At 38.4% G+C, this 18576-nt stretch overlaps 1 protein-coding gene across 7 annotated transcripts in view; it reads right to left on the bottom strand.

Annotated features, from left to right (window-relative positions):
- Window positions 1–18576, bottom strand: part of ETNK1 (ethanolamine kinase 1) — a 79955-nt gene that overhangs the window by 11405 nt on the left and 49974 nt on the right. For all 7 annotated transcript variants that reach the window (XM_039543365.1, XM_039543347.1, XM_039543340.1 and 4 more), the window contains 5 exons: window positions 15371–15630; window positions 13920–14060; window positions 13206–13348; window positions 4503–4586; window positions 781–941 (listed from right to left, as the gene is read on the bottom strand). In XM_039543365.1, coding sequence (XP_039399299.1) covers window positions 781–941; window positions 4503–4586; window positions 13206–13348; window positions 13920–14060; window positions 15371–15576 — 735 coding nt within the window. In that variant the 5' untranslated portion in view covers window positions 15577–15630. The remainder of the gene's footprint in view (window positions 1–780; window positions 942–4502; window positions 4587–13205; window positions 13349–13919; window positions 14061–15370; window positions 15631–18576) is intronic.

The raw sequence follows: 18576 nt of genomic DNA, 5'->3' as shown, positions 1-18576 counted from the left end.
GGGGGGTGGAAGGGGGTTGAACTAAGATATGCAACTTCAGCTACGCGAAGTCGAAGTATCTTAGCTCGACTTACCTGGCCGTCCTCACGGCGGTGAGTCGAGCGCCGCGGCTCCCCCATCGACTCTGCTTACTCCTCCTGCTGAGGTGGAGTACAGGCATCGATTCGGGGATCGATTGATCACATCTAGAGGAGATGTGATCAATTGATCCCCAATACATCAAACATTACCCACTGATCCGGCGGGTAGTATAGACGTATCCTTCTTCCTTGAGACTGAGAAATCTCTCAATCAAATTGACTTTACTTACACTACTGCTTGAGGGAAGCTATATCCTATGAAGAACAGCTGCTCCTCCACAGAAGAGGATTAAACAGAGGAATGAAAGGAAAATCTGCAGTGAACTTAAACGTGTTGCTTCTAGATGATGGATTCTAGTTGGCTTTACCTCGTCTCAAAGGCTCTGCCCTAGGGAATAAAGCCACTAAATATATCCACATAGTAAAGGCCTAGCAGTGAGTCCATTTACTTTCCGAAGATCTACAGTGAGTTAGTCTAACACATAAACAAATAGAAATTGAACAATATTCATTGCATAATGGTTTCCATCAGTAATAGTAAGAAAAGCTGACACTTATATTGTATTAAAGATTTCCTGCAGGTATTGCATAATCTTAAAACTGCAAGTTCCTTGGGACAGGGAACTCAGTTTTATTTAGCTGGAAAGTGGTAAGCATACCTGGGGTGTTGTATATACATTAATAATCTTGAGAAACTTACCAGTGCAAATTGATTGACTTGCACATATAAGACTTCTACCTCTTTCTCAGTAACATCTGTACCGAAACCTTTATATTCCTTGTATGCCTCAAGGTAAGATCTCAGCCACTGCTCTTGTAATTCTCTATCTGGATAAAGGCTGTAGTCTACCTCACTCACTCCTTCAAAAACAAAAAAACAAACAACAAGAATTAACATTTTTTTTTTTGTTAAAGTCAGACGTTTGACTTCACAATTATAAATGACCTATGCTTTTCAGAAACTTTGCAAATGCGTACCATACGTAAACTAAATATGAACAGATTCGGATACGCATATCAATGAATAGTTTTTCATTTGGATTTGAGGGATAAAGGGGACACGAACATTATGAAAGTTTCTGTGCTTAAATATTTGACCATTGCTAGCATACATGTATACCTGTGGTCTGGTATAATCTGAACATCAGCAAGTTACAATTGTATGGGGAAAGTCCCATGAAAATAAAGCATCCGTATTATGAATTTTTTCCCCAAAATCTTCCCAAGGAAATTCAAAGAGGGCTATAAGTTCTAGTGAAAGAAGAAAATAGATTTGCATGCAATCTGAATCCTTGTTATAAAACATGAGACATTCAGGTATACTTATATTTCATCACAAATTAAGCTAATGTTTCAGAAAGAAGTGTATTCCTTACACAAAAGGAACCTACTCAATCACAACCCTATTCCCTTTCCCTTCTCTCTCTTTGGAACTGTGAAGTTTCATTTGTCTCTATTGTCTAACCTTCTCATCATCCTTGATCCAAACCCTACAATTTTGCCTTATATACTACTGCCTCTGCCTCAACTCCGCCTCCGTTGAAATCCTCCCCCACATCTTCCTCTGTCCCCTTGACTAAGTCCCCTTCTCAAGTCCAAGTTCTCTGGAATTTGTATTCTGCACATGGTAAAATATACTCTTCTGTATATAAGAATGACAACACAACTCTCTTCCATTTCAGGATCCAGTTCAACCTTTTTAAAGCCCTCCTTGGATTTGCTCCTGTTAAGTTCCTGACCTTTGTCAATCTCTGCTCACCCAGCATTAGCCCTATGCAATATTTATTCACTGGTAGAAAGCGGTTCTCTGCATTTTTTACCATGTGTTAAAAACGTCTCCCTACAGCACTCCTTCACCTGAAATCTTGCCTATACCTCTTCAAGAACAACAAATGGGCAAGATTAACTCTAAAGTGTTTGGGGGACAATTTGTATAAAATGCTCAACAAAACAAATTGTACAAACAGGTTCCAAAGAGTAAGCTACATTGTCATCAAGGAATTAAGAATTTTGAAAGTGAATTACCATGACCACTTTAGAAGTATACAACCTGGAAAACACTATGACAAATAGATCAAGATTACTTAAACTTTTTGTACTGTATTTACATTGCTGTACTGTAATCATTATGGTGGAATTCCCCACTATAACCCCATTCCCAAAGTAAATAGCATACAGGGTAAGGTATGTCAGGCATGCCTATTTAAACTCTCCAAGATGAGAGTACTATAGAGGGACATTCAATGAACTAGACTTGACTAGATAAGCCACTTTTTTAGCAAGTATAGTCTTTCCTATGTTCTTAAACCTTAACTTCTCCCTATCACACACAAATCTGCACATTAGCTTTGATTTCTGTTCTGCTCTTCTCAGTTTGTCAAAAATCAAGTCAAAGCCAAGACTCAACTGCAAGTTGTGCAAGGAATCACAAGACTGTCATTTGGCAGTAGAGGTTATTACATATGAAGGCCACTGTGAATTTTCCACACCATATCTGCACTGGGAGGGAAGGAGCATCAGTGCCCCATGATATTGTTTTTAATACCACAGAGAAAGGATGATCTCACAGTTAAGGCAGAGCTCAGGAAGTTGGGAGTTCTAGGTCTATTTTTGGCTCTGCCAGACTTCTTGCATGAAGTCACAGCCTTCCCACATCTTAGGCTATGTCTACACTACACAGCTTTTATCAACATGGCTTTGTCACCACAGCCATGCCACTAAAAGTCGCATGTTGTAGCTGCTGTTTGTCGACTCTCCTGCCAACAAAAAACTTCTACCCACAACGAGCAGTGTTTGCGCTGATCACACTGGCATTTGCCATAGCAAAACTTTTGTCTTTCGAGGGGGTGGGGGGACTAACACCTCTGAAAGACAAAAGTTTTGTCGTTCAATTGCCAGTGTAGACATAGACTAAAGTTCCCACAACTGCAAAGTAGGGACATAACTAGCCCACCCCACAGAGATTTTAAGTTGAATTCATCAGTGACCGCAATACATTTTTGTGACACTTTCCTAGGGAGCCCAGGACTGTGAGTGACCTTGTTATCTGCTTGCCACCAGCGAGAACAAGATTTGCCTGTGCTCCCTGACCTCACCAGTCTGTTAGGAACCCAAAATATTTCCTCAGGCTATGCCAGCTCTTACTTTGTCTTGCAGGTTATCAGTAGGTGTACCCCAGCTCCCAAGCTCCACTGAAAGAGTCCCTCTGTAGTATCCAGCCCTTATCGTAGGACACTCACAGAAATTACCAGCTAAGATGTTCCCAAAGGATCAGTGTATACCCAGGTTGACTGGTACAACTCAGGATCAGATTCTTTATAAAAAAATCACAGAACTGAGATATAGGCATAGTGAAACAATCATAAGTATATTATCAAAGATTAAGATTTAAGACATAAGGCTAATAAGTGGAAACAGAAATGGTTACATATAAAACAAAATATAACACGCTTCTTACTAGACTAAACTTAACTTTAACAGGCTAACCAACTGTCTAAAAGCAATCTTATCTCACTCAAAAGCTATCTTGAAGAGTTTCCAAACAGGACAAGTTGGGATCCTGTTTTCACGAATGTAACTGCTCTGCCCGATTACTTGCTCAAGTACAGGATAACAGGGTGCTGTCCCTGTCCCCTGTTATACTCCAATAAACCTTTAAAGTGTGCAAGACAAAGCTCATCCCCCTCCTGCTGTTCCTCTATTTTTCTTAAATCTCACAAGCATCTGTGTGCATTTGGCTCAGACTGGTGATTGTGGATAAGACAATACTCAATTTACATTTCAAACGACAGATGGATAAACATCTCAGGTCTGGCAAGAAATCAGTTTCTCACTTCTCCTGGAGAGTAACCTTGCTACAAAACTATACGGGCTAGTCTACACTGGCAGTGCTTTAACGTGCCTTGTTTAGTTGTGGCGCAGCGCTGGGAGAGAGCGCTCTAAAATACACCACCTCAACAAGGGGCGTGGCTCCCAGTGCTGGGGCACTGTTTACACTGGCGCTTTTCAGCGCTGCAACTTGCTTTGCTCAGGGGGGTGTTTTTTCACCCCCCCCAAGCAAGAAAGTTGCAGTGCTGAAGAGCGCCAGTGTAGACAAGCCCTAAGAGCATATTTTTAGTATACAGACATATCACACCATTTCACACCATATGTGACCAGCAAGATTCGGACTTTCATTTGAGATCTTATGTGACAATATTTAGGGATAAATGTTATAAAACAATGTGTTAATGTGTAGTGAGTTTGACAGGCCTATGGGAGTTGCTATTACAGAACAGTGAAGCCTTTGCCAGTTGGCACTGAGGGGTTCATTATGGTCACAGTTTTGAAAGATGATCCTCAGATGAAAGGCACTATATAAAAGAACAAAAGACTCACTGTTTTATTACCAATTAACTTTTAAATGGGCAATTCATTTTTTACCTGCAAACTCATTGAAATGATTTCCAATATCATAAGCCAGGTAGTTGTATCCAGAGTACTCATAGTCAATGAACTGTACATCACCTATATGAGACACAAACATGAAAATGTAAGAATCCATAACCAACAAACCAATGCCCTAATTCAGTGCTGTCCCTAGACATCTGCCAACATTTCAGTCTCACTGTTTGTGCCCATTTGCATGCACTCTTGAGACACTCCAGGGTAAGGCTGTGAATTTTATGGTATGAGCTTCACTTCACAGAAGATATACAGTCTGATCAACAGCTTGCTTCAGTATTTTACTATGTAATTTAGAATCAAAATAGCTATTTCAGGTTTCCATTTCTACCACAGGAGGGCGTCAGTTACCTTAGAAACTCAGATTCCATTCTAATGAGAAATACTACATAAAATGACTCTTTTAGTTCTAACAGTAGCTAGAAATACAGATTACTTTCTATCTTTTTAACTAGCAGAGTTATAGGTACAGTATAAGTAATCCAATCTACTTTCTTGACAAGCAAGTAGTGCAACCTGACTACAGAATACATGTAGCGCGCGCAGTCATTTTTTGCAAGACAGCCTCAAAATTATTCAACAATCTTCTGATTTTGATGATGGCGTTATAAATTTAGTGTTATTTCAAGCAATGGCATGCCATGTTTGAATACCCATCTCAAAAACAAAGTGCCTGCAGATATTAAGTAACAGAAGCCTTATAGCATAAAGTAAGCGTGGACAAAAGGAATAGCGCTACCCCAAATGCTCCCTTGTTGCTTAATGGCTTTTACAAGAAGTTTATCTGGCCAACTGGGAGGGCAGTTGTGGGAAGTGCATCGCATCCAGATTGTATGGCTTTTGAGTCTCCTCTGGTAAATCCATTCCACAGCAATAGTCAAACGGACACCTGGAAGTCAGGTTTTAATATAAGCTAGACAGGATTGCTACTGCTCTTGCAGTCTCAGAAAAAAATATACTATAAACTACTATAACCATCTGAGTGCAGGGGGTATATATTTCTGACTACTCAATAGTACCTACCTCAAACATGTTCAGATTTAAATTTTGTATTCCTCCATATTGAGCTTTAACAACTACTAATGGTCATTCAATTAAACTCTATTCCTGAAATATATTGTAACTATTAAACTCCTTCCAAGCTGCATGATTAATTCCTCTATAGGTATCTAGTTGTGCTGTCTTTCTACAAGCTTACCCTTGCTAAAAGGTTGTACTACAAATTTCAGAGACTCTGAAGCAATGATTTTAATACATATTAAGCCATAATAATGAAGCAAATAATTTTACAATTACTAATGTTGACTATTCTCTCTCGAAGCCAAAACTGAAAGTTTAATCCTTGAGCAAATTTAACGCTAATCTTAAATTAGAAAAACATTTTAAGTTTGATCTGAATTATAACCTTTTAGGAGATATGGGGAAATATTTTAACCCAACTACATTACAGCTGTTATTTCCTTAAAAGACTGGAGGAGATTAAAACTGGACATTAAGGACAAGTTAAAATGTGTTAGAAGTATCCATGAACATGCATCTCCTGAGTTACCTTCTGCACAGATAGAGTGCTTTGGTAATTTTTTTCAGAAACAGCATGCAGCAGCAAGTATTAAGATTTCAATCAGTGCCATTACACGTTGCCACATATTTATTTACTCAAATGTATAAAATGTGTTGATAAGCACCCATCCTTTAGTCTAGGTATCTATCTCATACAATTAACAGATAACAAATATAAGAAGATTACTTAAATATTCACCAACCCCGCAACCCTCACCTCATGCTGGGAAGAGAGCGAGAGGGGGTGGAAGAGGAGAAGTGGGCTTTGCAACCTGCCTGGAAGGTTAACTAATATGTTCCCGGTCAGACCAACCCAGGGAAGTGACTAAAGCAGAGCACCCTTCACAGAGAACATCCAGCCAGCAGTACATAAGAGGTTCCCATGACTTAAAAGCTGTTAAAAGTATTGAAAGCACTGGAAATTGATTTTACAAGGGCTGCAGTCCAAGATCTCATAGCAATGTCACAGCTTAATTGGAGGTATCTGCGTGGCAAGTCCATGTAACAGATAACATGTTTCTTGCTGGTTCCTTAATAGTGCTGTAGATTTAAGCACATATAACCTCTATAGCTCATCTGTTAAATATAAACCAATAAAAATGCACAGCCCAACCCTGGTTAATGTTTGTTTTGTCATACGATTGAATTAGCCAGTACAAAATCCAATCATTTAAAAAGTCTCTTATATTCAGGATTTTGCATACAAAGCAGATAAAAATAGCAGGTAAAAAGCCTGCTTGCAAAGTGTCAACTTAAGACATACTTTAAAAAGTTTTTTTAACTCAAAGTTTATCTCAGACTGCAGTGCCATTATTTTGATTATAGCTAGCCTTTATTTAAAAATGTTATTTCCAGTTATAGTTAATGGTTTATAAAGTAAGAATATGAAGCTAACAAGATACAGATGAGGCTGTTACCAGGCTCTGTGCTCTCCTTTGGGGGAGGTGCACGTGAACAATTGATGCGATAAACCTCCAGTCAGTGCGTTTAAGTAGCACGGTGCACGCCGCCACATGGCAGCAACAATGGCATACCTAATCTGTAGCAGACGAAGAAAATTTGGCACACTCACATTTGAAATGACACAAAACTTTAAAAAGAAAAGTTCTGCATTTTACTGCTCTCCTTTTTCAGACCCATTCTGCAGTGGAACTCAACCTTAAATTTAATTTTTGCAACAAATATTAAGATTATAGATGCACAGTTCCCGTCAATTTTCTGTGTCAAGAAAGTATGAACAGACAGGATCACTTCATTAATTTTTATTATAACATTTTGCTATAAAATAAGGCAGGTGATAAAGAGAAAGTGAACTGACTTGTATGATGTTATCACTGCATTCTTTCGATTAATTTATGTTTAAAATTATAGGAATACACTCTAAGAATTAGTAAAGATGAATTCATCCAGAAGAGCAACTAGTTCCCAGTATGATGAACTTTGAGCTACTAGGAATTTATTAGTCTTTTAGATTTTTAAAATGTCTAAGTCTACTCCCATTGACTTCAATAGGAACAGCTAGGTCAATGCTGACTACTACTAAAAACTCCTCCCTAAAACAGAAATCTAATACATGAAGTACACTTGTGGAATGTGCAACCTAAAAAAGTGTTATATCATAATTGTGTACTATTGTCCACTGTGGAGTTCATCCAGACAGAAGATATTTCAAATTGAAGCATACAGTAGTTAAGCTCTCAAATTCTCCACTCTATATCTGAAAGGCAATTACATGTATTTTATCCAAGCTTTAATGCTGAAAGCTACATACTATTTCATTGTTCATATAAAAATGAATGTATGATCTGCAATGCGCATGTCATGCGCGCATACCTAATTGGAATCGATATGAGCAAGCACTCGAAGAAGAAATTGTGTTTATTAACTGAAATCAGAGGTTGAGTGATCCACAGGGGATTTGCTGACAGTCTTCAAGGAGCTGACAGTCAAGAAATGATGACTCTCCTGTTTCTAGCTGCTCTTTATTGCACTATAGATAGTTCAACAAACTTTACTGCTCCCCTGACCTAAGCCACTGCTTTATGAATATTATGTAATCATGAACTGAAAAAGAGATAACTTGTGATAGTAAATGTGAATGGAGGTGCCCTGCAAGATAATCTCTTTATTAAGAGCGAGTGATACTATGAAAAGTAGTGAGAAAGCCTGAACTAAACAAAGCTTAATGTAGCAGGGTGCATCACCTTGCTGTGATGAGAACGTCACTACAAAATCCCCACCATAGAACAGATACCATCTCCGAGATGCACGCTAAAATACGTTCACCCAAAAGTTTAAAACAAAAAAAAGCAGAACACTTAACTTCGGCACCTAGTTACAATGACCTGATTTCCAGAAGTGCTGAATAACAACCGTCAGTGGAATCTGTTAAGTGGTCAGCACTTTTCAAAAGTCAGGCCGCTTATGTAGATGACTAATGTTAAGCTATTTTTAAAAATATATGCCACGATTAAGAAAAGTGAGGAGTAACTGGAGATATTCTAGAAGTGTTGGAAAGAAATCTGATGCTGACAAGCATTAGTAATAAGGTATCTGAGCATACTGGGAGAGTCTAGAAGAGACTTTGGAAACTCCTGCTCAAGTTTAAAAAAAAAAGTCAAGAGCATCACGACAAAAGGGTTATAAATAAATGCCTTCCAACTGTCAGTTACTTAAATTTAAAACCATAGTTCACACATTAAGATATATTCAAGGGCAAGAAATGAAGTGCAACTGTGAGCTATTTCTTTCAGAGAACAAGTCTTCTAGGCAATTATAAATCTGTTATGTAAGGTAACACTATTGAAACTTTTCATATCCGGAGTGATTAAACAAAGCAGCAAGAGGCAGATTTATCTGAGCCACAGCATGAGCAAATTCAACTCATCAAATGAGTGATGTACTCCATTTAGCCATGCTAGTGTTCAACATTTTATTTCAGTTAAGACCAAAGCAGACTGTGAAGAACTTCAAAAAGATCTCACAAAACTAAGTGATTGGGCAACAAAATGGCAAATGAAATTTAATGTGGATAAATGTAAAGTAATGCACATTGGAAAAAATAACCCCAACTATACATACAATATGATGGGGGCTAATTTAGCTACAACGAGTCAGGAAAAAGATCTTGGAGTCATCGTGGATAGTTCTCTGAAGATGTCCACACAGTGTGCAGAGGCGGTCAAAAAAGCAAACAGGATGTTAGGAATCATTAAAAAGGGAATAGAGAATAAGACCGAGAATATATTATTGCCCTTATATAAATCCATGGTACGCCCACATCTCGAATACTGCGTACAGCTGTGGTCTCCTCATCTCAAAAAAGATATACTGTCACTAGAAAAGGTTCAGAAAAGGGCAACTAAAATGATTAGGGGTTTGGAGAGGGTCCCATAAGAGGAAAGATTAAAGAGGCTAGGACTCTTCAGCTTGGAAAAGAGAAGACTAAGGGGGGATATGATAGAGGCATATAAAATCATGAGTGATGTGGAGAAAGTGGATAAGGAAAAGTTATTTACTTATTCCCATAATACAAGAACTAGGGGTCACCAAATGAAATTAATAGGCAGCAGGTTTAAAACAAATAAAAGGAAGTGCTTCTTCACGCAGCACACAGTCAACTTGTAGAACTCCTTACCTGAGGAGGTTGTGACGGCTAGCACTATAACAGTGTTTAAAAGGGAACTGGATAAATTCATGGTGGCTAAGTCCATAAATGGCTATTAGCCAGGATGGGTAAGAATGGTGTCCCTAGCCTCTGTTTGTCAGAGGATGAAGCTGGATGGCAGGAGAGAGATCACTTGATCGTTGTCTGTTAGGTTCACTCCCTCTGGGGCACCTGGCATTGGCCACTGTCGGTAGACAGGATACTGGGCTAGATGGACCTCCAGTCTGACCCGGTACGGCCTTTCTTATGTTTTATGTTCAGTCTCTTTTTGGAAAGAGGGTTAGATGTTCCAGTTTAAGAATTCTTAAAGCCATCGGTGACAAAGTATGTTTTTTCTGTATGTATATATGTCAATCTTTTTTTAATGTCTAGCAAGTTTTAAGACCCTGTGTAGACTGGAAATTAAGTATAGTCTTTGAAAGAGTGGAGTTAAAAAGTTGGGATAAACAATGGTCGGATTATCTACTCTGAGCGAGCTAGTGTAAACTGACCACCTGTAGCTTTTTAAATAGTATGATTTATATACTACATAGTTTGATTACACTTGGCCTAAGCATGACTAGACAACATGCTGATGAAAGTGCTACAAACATCAATGGTGAATTATGCATTCTGTTTGTGCGGGTTTAGACCCAGACTCTTTAGAGAGCAGATCAAGGTGATATTGAAAGAACTAATATGAATACTGCTGCATGATCTGAACTTTTATCTATCTTCCTATATTTAGGCCAGTAACAACTCCAGAAAGCGAACTGCATCTTTAATATTGTTCTCTGTGCTCTTATTAAAGCAGCTTCAAAGAAGAATTCATTGAATGCCGATACTTAATTTTTAGAGTTTTTTTTTTTTTAAATGATCTTTATTTGGCTGAACATACTTGATCTGATTCATTTTTATTTGCAGTTAAAGTTAAAGCTGAGTTTCCACTTCAAAAATAAAGATGAAGCTCCTCCTTCTAAGACTGTATTACGTAACACGGGTTTATAAAGTTTTGCACTGTAAAAGTGTACGGTACAAAATACACAGCTTTCACAAAATACAAATACTTATTTTGCAGATGGCATTGAGGTTTGGTTACTATAAGAATAGTACCTGTTGTATCTCGGTATTGCAGAGTTCTTACAACAACGTACATGATGTGCTGCAATATTCAAGCATGTAAGCTTTAATGGACACAGTCTAGCTATTGCATATACTTTCAAATCTTTTCCCATTCAGTTATTTACAACCAGCTCGAAGCCTAAGTGCTTTACATTCAGATTCCTCCCTCCTCCCCACCTTGTCCCCAAACACTAAACACTCACACACTGGTTATTGTAGGTTTGCTCAAAAGTGATGCACTGCTGGCATTGTTTTTTTCCTCCACTCTGTTTATAAAAAAGAGAAGCATATAGCATTTGTTTTCAAAGTGGGAATGTTAAGCTTATCAACCGTGATAGTGAACATTTAACTGAATTATAGTTTTTGTTTAAGCATTTTACCCTAAAGCATGGTTCTATTATGCAAAGTGACTAAAAATAGTATCTTCTCTCAGTAGGTCTGATCTGTGTATTCAGAATCAGATCTGTTGACTTTAGTGACAAAAATAATTTCTACCCCCTTTTTAATTGTTATTAGCACTGCAGAGTCAACAACTGAAGTTTTTTTCCCCTTTCAAAAACCTCAACAAAATTGCTTGCTAACTCCTACTCAACAGTTAGAACTAACTCAATAGTTAATTAAAATTAATAGACTTGCACAGGTATCCAAGAGTATATACTGGAAGGTGATGGTGCTGCAAAGGTGTAGCTGATGGCTACGCTGGCCTGCAGAACAAAACACTAGTATTTATGTGCAAGAAGGAAAGACCTAACTCAGAAGAGAGGTCGCATATATACGGATTGCAGCTAAAAGATCTTTTACTGGTACACGTCGAAGGAGCACAGTTGATGTAGAAATGATGTACACAGTCACTTTTCAAATCAGAAACAACTTCAATATTTATTTTGAATCAAATTTTATGTGAGTTGTAAGGCACATAAACTAAGACACGAGGCCTCAATTACTGCTGAATGTCTGATAGAGAACACCTTAAATGCTGTTCACATTAATTTTAATGATTTCAAAACAAATATGTTGGCTTTAGTGGTAAGCTAATTGTCAATTAAGTGATAAGTTACAAGATAATATTAAATTACTCAGACAAATCTGAAATTAAATACACCTCTACCCTGATATAACGCAACCCGATATAACACGAATTCGGATATAACGCAGTAAAGCAGCGCTCCGGGGGGCAGGGCTGTGCACTCCAGCGGATCAAAGCAAGTTCAATATAATGCGGTTTCACCTATAACGCGGTAAGATTTTTTGGCTCCCGAGGACAGCGTTATATCGGGGTAAAGGTATACTTCTCTTTAAAGAGGAAGTCTTCACTATCTCAATTGTAAGCTTCCCTGCAACTACCAACATGCTTCTACAAAATTAACTTGTTACTTTCAGTTCAGCTCACAGACTTCTGAAGATTTGGGATGAGGTATGGGAAATTGAGTTATTAGTCTCGTTAAAGCATTTTTCTGCACCATAATAGCCATGTTTTCAATGTCCCAAATTTACTGTTGGTTCACCATGTTTGCCTGTTGAATGTATCATTTAGTAACCGAACCTCAAACCACTAAACAACCAAACCTTAAAAGGAATTAAGGTTTTCTATGAAAACTTTTGATAGTTTCTAGTTTTTTGGTTTTGTTTTGTTTTTTAAAAACAAGGATTTCTTTCAAGGGTTCAAGTATTTACAAGATCTGAAAATAATTAACAAAAATTTGATTTGCCATTTCCAAGATAAGCCTACTCCCTATCTCTGAGTTAAAAAATAATATTTACAAAAAAATCTTCAACATTAAGATGCCTATGTACCTCATATGCAGGATATAAACTGAGCCATTGAAAGTAGCATAAGTATCATTATGATACTTCACCCTGGGGAACTCCTCCTTGGCACCAATGTATCTGACAAATCAGAACAATACATTGATAATACAAAGTAACCTGGAGACATTAGCGCCTAAGGTTGTTGAATGCATGACAACCTTTTATACATGTATATGAGATTTCTATTAAATTACAAAGACAAAAAGACAATTTGATAGTTTGAAATCCATTTTTACAGACTAAATCATTACAGTGAAAATAAGAATATAAAGGTTTTTTTCCACATGCTAAAAACATTTTAGAATTAAAATTATGGTTATAGCTGCTAAGACAGTTCATATATTTATACAAATACTGCTACCATTACATTGAACTTTGATTTCAAACAGCAAATTTACTTCACTTACTACCATTAGTAAAAAGTCATAAGTGATTTAATGAATTTGAATTATAATTCTACACCCGCCCTAAGACAATTGCCACAGAATACAAATACAACACAGGTATGGAATGAAACATTACTTACTGCTGTGTTCAATACCTACCTTGTTTCTCGTTGTAGATAATATTCTTACACAACAGGTCATTGTGGCAAAGCACCACTGGGGATCCTAGATTTGACAGTCTCTCCTTCATCCAGGCCATCTCCTCCTGAAGGATTTGAGGACTTGGAACATCACTTAAGAACCTTTTGGGGTTCAAAAAAATTGAAAAAGTTTCTCTTCTGAGCATAGTGTTAATAATAAAGGAATCATACAGAAATTTATACATTAGTGTACTTGGTCAGTTATTTTCTGTATTCCCGTTATTTCAACACATAATTGAGTAAGCCATCTTAGTCCAGATTTCACTGCTCACACTTGTAGTGAAGTCACGGAAACATAAGATGGGAAGAAGGCAAGAATTCCTACTACTTTTCCAAAGGTGACTTCTTTAAGAACAACTTGGCTCTGAGACATGACAATATCATAGTCCTAATTGTGGGAAAACACAAGTCTAGTAATGCATACTCTTTTCAAGTGGAAAGGAAAGAGCAGACTTAGAGGAAGAATGTGGCTAAAAAAATAGAAAGGATGGTCAAACCCATCTTAGAAGCATTTACAAGGAAATTGATATGGTGTCGGGGGGTACAGGGTGTCTAAAAAAACACTCCAGTTATGATTTCCCCCTCAGCTGGTTAATAAGGTATGTGATGAAAACTGAGACAATTAAATGAGTTATTAAAAAAGTAATGAAATATTTAATAAAATAACACTTGCCGTTTATTTACTTCCTCATCTGTAAATTCTGTAGGTATGAGTGAGAAATATTTCCCCATCTTCAGCCACAAGTTAGATTTGGGGATCCATCCATTGTGTGCATGAATAGCATGGATTTTAGCAAGCTGCCTCGCTATGAGTCTGTAAAATATAAAGGTTACTGTATTACTACATTCTTACTTTTGAACTGGTTACAAGCAGATTGCCAAAAAGCATTTGGTAGTTAATTATTGCTTTCTTGACATTTAAATCTCTTTTTTTAATATTTGTCTTATTGGTGACTTTTTACTTTAAATTTAAAATTTCTTCAGGGAATACACAGGTCACACAATTTCCTTCAAAAAGTTTGTTTCCACAAAACATATATGCTTTATAAGTGAGAGGATCAAGGGAGTGTGTGAGGCAGGCGGGATGGCTAGAAAGAGCTAAGCACTGGCAGACAAAGTTCAACAGCACTTCCTTACTCCTAAAATGGTATCCTGTGGCCTGCTGGAGAAGGAGGGAGTAGACTGCCTACAAGACCCAAGTCCGATCCTTCCAGACTGGATGGGAAACACTGAGCTATAATGGCCACGTGGAGGGAGAACACTAGATTGTTGCAGACTACATGCAGAAGAGCATTTGGACACTAAAATGTGTACACAGTCAGTCACCTCCATAAGTTCTTCTGTGTATGGTTATCAATAGCATGCTCCACATTGACAACTTTCCTATGCATAAGGAGGGCCCTACCAAATTCATGGTCCTTTTTGGTCAATTTCACGGTCCTAGTATTTTAAAAATTGTAAATTTAATTATTTCAGCTATTTAAATCTGAAATCTCACGGTGTTGTAATTGTAGGGGTCCTGACCCAAAAAAGGAGGGTTTTTTGGGGGGAGGGAGGTCCACAAGGTTACTATACGGGGGGGTTGCGGTACTGCCACCCTTACTTCTGTGCTGCTACTGGTGGCAGCTCTGCCTTCAGAGCTGGGCAGCTGAAAAGTGGCAGCTGCTGGCCAGGAGTCCAGCTCTGAAGGCAGAGCCACCATCAGCAGCGCAATGCAGAAGTAAGGGTGGAATGGTATGGTATTACAACCCTTACTTCTGCACTGCTGTTGGCAGGGCGCTATCTTCAGAGCTGGGTGCCTGGGCCAACAGCCGCTGATCTCCAGGCGCCCAGCTCTGAAGGCAGCACAGAAGTAAGGGTGGCAATACCGTGACCTATCTAAAATAACCTTGTGGCCCCCCTTCAACTCCCTTTTGGGTCAGGACCCCCAATTTGAGCAATGCTGGTCTCCCTCATGAAATCTGTACAGTATAGAGTAAAAGCACACAAGAGACCGGATTTCATGGTGGGAGACCAGATTTCACAGTCCATGACGTATTTTTCATGGCCATGAATTTGGTAGGGCCCTAGACATTAGTTTCCCAAAATGCACTCTAGAGTTTTAATATTTTTGAAGATGTTTACCTGAATATATCTGGGCTGCAGACATGCTCTGGATCCAGTGCTTCTCCCTGCATGAACTCGTAGCATAGACCATTACTGAAAGTACAGTAGAGTTGTGGCGCACAGCCATGGGCCTGCAACACCCGGAAACTTTTCACTTCCTCATCTCGATCTACTAACAGCTCGGTCTTGTTTCCATAGATTCTAACTAAAACCACATCATCCATTGCGTCACTCACATAGCAACCAATAAGCTTGTTGGTGATTCCATCTGTGAACAGCTGCAATGTAAAAATAATGCGTAAGCTACTCAATGATTCTATATTTGCCCATTTGTATGTACTTCGGAAAGTTGAGTGGAAGTTTTTCCACTTAACTGATCACCCTTAATACTGTGGATTTTTTTAGTGAATTATTTGACTCACGTTGAACAGAAACAACTGTTATAACCAAGATATTTGCTAGTCCGTACATTTTAAACAATGTTTAAAAAACACAGAAGTGGGAAACTAAGTACTGTGGAAAGATGCATATTTCTTTTTTAAAGGGCATTTCAAGGTATTTTCTGAGTAAAAAGCCATAAGGAGAGAGAAAGGAGAAAGACACTAGAATTAAGAAATGCTATATACATCAAAGTAGGTCTGTAATGAGTTTTCAGATAAGCAACTGATTTAAGATCTTTCAGCAACACAACCCCCCCACCAAACAAAACAGGATTTCAGGACATTTTATTGAATTTTTCAAACAAATAAATAGAGCTAGGCAGAGACCAGTAATTCCATTTTGAGGAGAATTTTAAGATTTCAAAATTTGGTTTTGTTCTATGTCAGGACAAAAAAACCCTGTTACTTACATCTAGAAGGATTGCAGTTACTGTAAGGTGTTGTCCATATACATTCCACTTTGGGTGTTCATTTACCCCAGTTCAGATTGTTTTGGTCAGCAATGTCTCTGCTGCGGCCCTGCCTGCGCCTTAAGTGTCCTTATGCCTCCCACCTGAAGGATGGCCCCAACCAACACAGAATGCTTGTGTTTTAGGACTCTATTAGCAGGGAAGGAGGGCAGGTCACAAAATACATACAGACAACCATTCATTCAAGTGCTTGTCCACATTATATTCCGCTGCTGTTAACTCAAGCAGCAACCTAGATCATAAGTACTGGGTGATAGGAGTCTACCTGAACTATGACTATAAGACAGCCATGAAAGAGTGAGCATCAGATCTCGATGCTGCTATTATGGAGTGATGTTGGGTGAACATACGTACTGAATCACAAGTACTTGTCTTACATCTCCAGTATTGGAACACCCATCAAAGAGCTTCAGAAGCTGCTTGAGCTCTTGTGGAATGAGCAGTAACACTCAATGGAGGGTCTTTGTTGGCTAAATAATAGCCATATTTAATGCAAATAGAAATCTAATAAAGTCTTTGTGCCTGACCTTTCATCCTATCTAGAGGATATCAAAAATGGCTCAGGTCCTGTCAAAGTAGAAGGCAAGTGCTCAAAGTACATGGAAAATGTGATGCTTAGCTCCCCTTTGCTGGAATGTGGCTTGGGAAAGAAAACAGGCAGACATATTACCTGACTGTGATAGAAGTCATGGGCTACATCCGGCAAGAACTCTGGGTGAGATATCAAGGTGACGCTGTCTTTATGAAAGTCTGTGCATGGAGGATCTATCGAGAGTGCTTGCATCTTCCTCACCATCCTAGCAGATATTATTGCTACTAAAAAGGCTGTTTTGATCAATAGATGAAATAGAGAACACGCAACTAGAGGCTCAAAATGGGAGGCATGAGGACACTCAAGATATAGGTGTGACCTCAACTGACATGGATGACAAACAATAAACAAGTGCTTGGGGTAAATGTGCACCAACATGGATAAGCACTTTAAGAACCACCAATCATTTTCAGAATTCTCCACGAAAAAGGAATTAAGTTTTTCTGTCCAGATCTACTGGGATCCCCATTGCCAGAGCAGGCTGCTCAGCAGGCTGCCCTGGCTCTGAAGTAGCCCACCTGGCGGGAGTTGTGTGGGCAAGCAGGCCAAAAACCAGGCAGACAGGTTTCCAGTGGAATCTCATCAAAATCAACAGGGTTACGTGGAATACTTCGTCTGACAAATCAGCAAACTCTGGCAAGATGTTTTGTTGACATTTATAATGACTAACTCTATAAGTAAGGCTTGCTTCATTAGATCCAACTCTCAGGGAAATGTAAGAACTGTTTGAAAAGTAAAACTTTTAAATTCTCAGGTGACAGGCCTAGTTTTAGGAAAAAATCTGCACAACAAATGGAAAAGCGATTGGAAACAGGATTTTACCATGAATACAGAACAACTTAGTGCAAAGTTACTGCAATTTTAAATGAAAAAGAGAGGCAAGAAATTTGAAGTCATGGGCCCACAGAAACCATAATCTGTATGTATAGAGAATTTTGTATTGCTGTTTATGCCATTACATTTATATCTTCAGTTACCCCCACCCCCCAAAAAAGTCCAGTTTACCATAGTTAAGCTTGCTACAATAAGCATTGATAGAAAGGTTTTCGTGAATTTTTAAAGTGAAAACACATTGGTCTGAATTCCCCTGTAATTTTTGCAAGCCACCTTTTACACCATTATGCAAATGCATAAGTTACAAGAAAACTGATTACTAAGCTATTTCATTTTCTAAGACGAGCAAAGTGCAAAAAAGAGTAAAGAGCCAGCACAAGTGATGTATGCTAATCAAAACTAAGAGTTTACGTGTTACTAACAACAACTGACATTCATTTTAAAACAGTAACCTGACGGTGTTCTCCTTACAATTTTCCATTTTAAAAAAAGCCTTTACTCTCATACTGGTTCCCACATTCAAATAGAGGAATGCAGCTGCATACTAATGCATACTACTTTCCTACACACCTGTGGTGCTCCACATGTGCGTGTTGGTATGTACATTTGAAGCCCACCAAAGCACAAAAGTTTCAGCCCAATAAGTAATTTTCTCAATATGTTCCAAGTGCTTGGAGAAATAACCGTTTATAATGCAAGTGTCCTCTCAAACGTCAATACAGTATCTCCAGAACACTACAATAAAGTGTTAGTTGAAGACTTTACAGCTTTCAAAATGAACAGCTTTACTTAATTCTGAGCATTGTTTCAGAATAACTAAAGGCAGAACCAACCTTACAATACTGTATGTTATAGCAATATGCCTTAGAGACTAGATTCTTGTACAAT

The sequence above is a fragment of the Mauremys reevesii genome, linkage group 1 (genome assembly GCF_016161935.1).
Source record: "Mauremys reevesii isolate NIE-2019 linkage group 1, ASM1616193v1, whole genome shotgun sequence".
Lineage (NCBI taxonomy): Eukaryota > Metazoa > Chordata > Testudines > Geoemydidae > Mauremys > Mauremys reevesii.
This window is presented reverse-complemented; position numbering and strand designations above follow the sequence as displayed.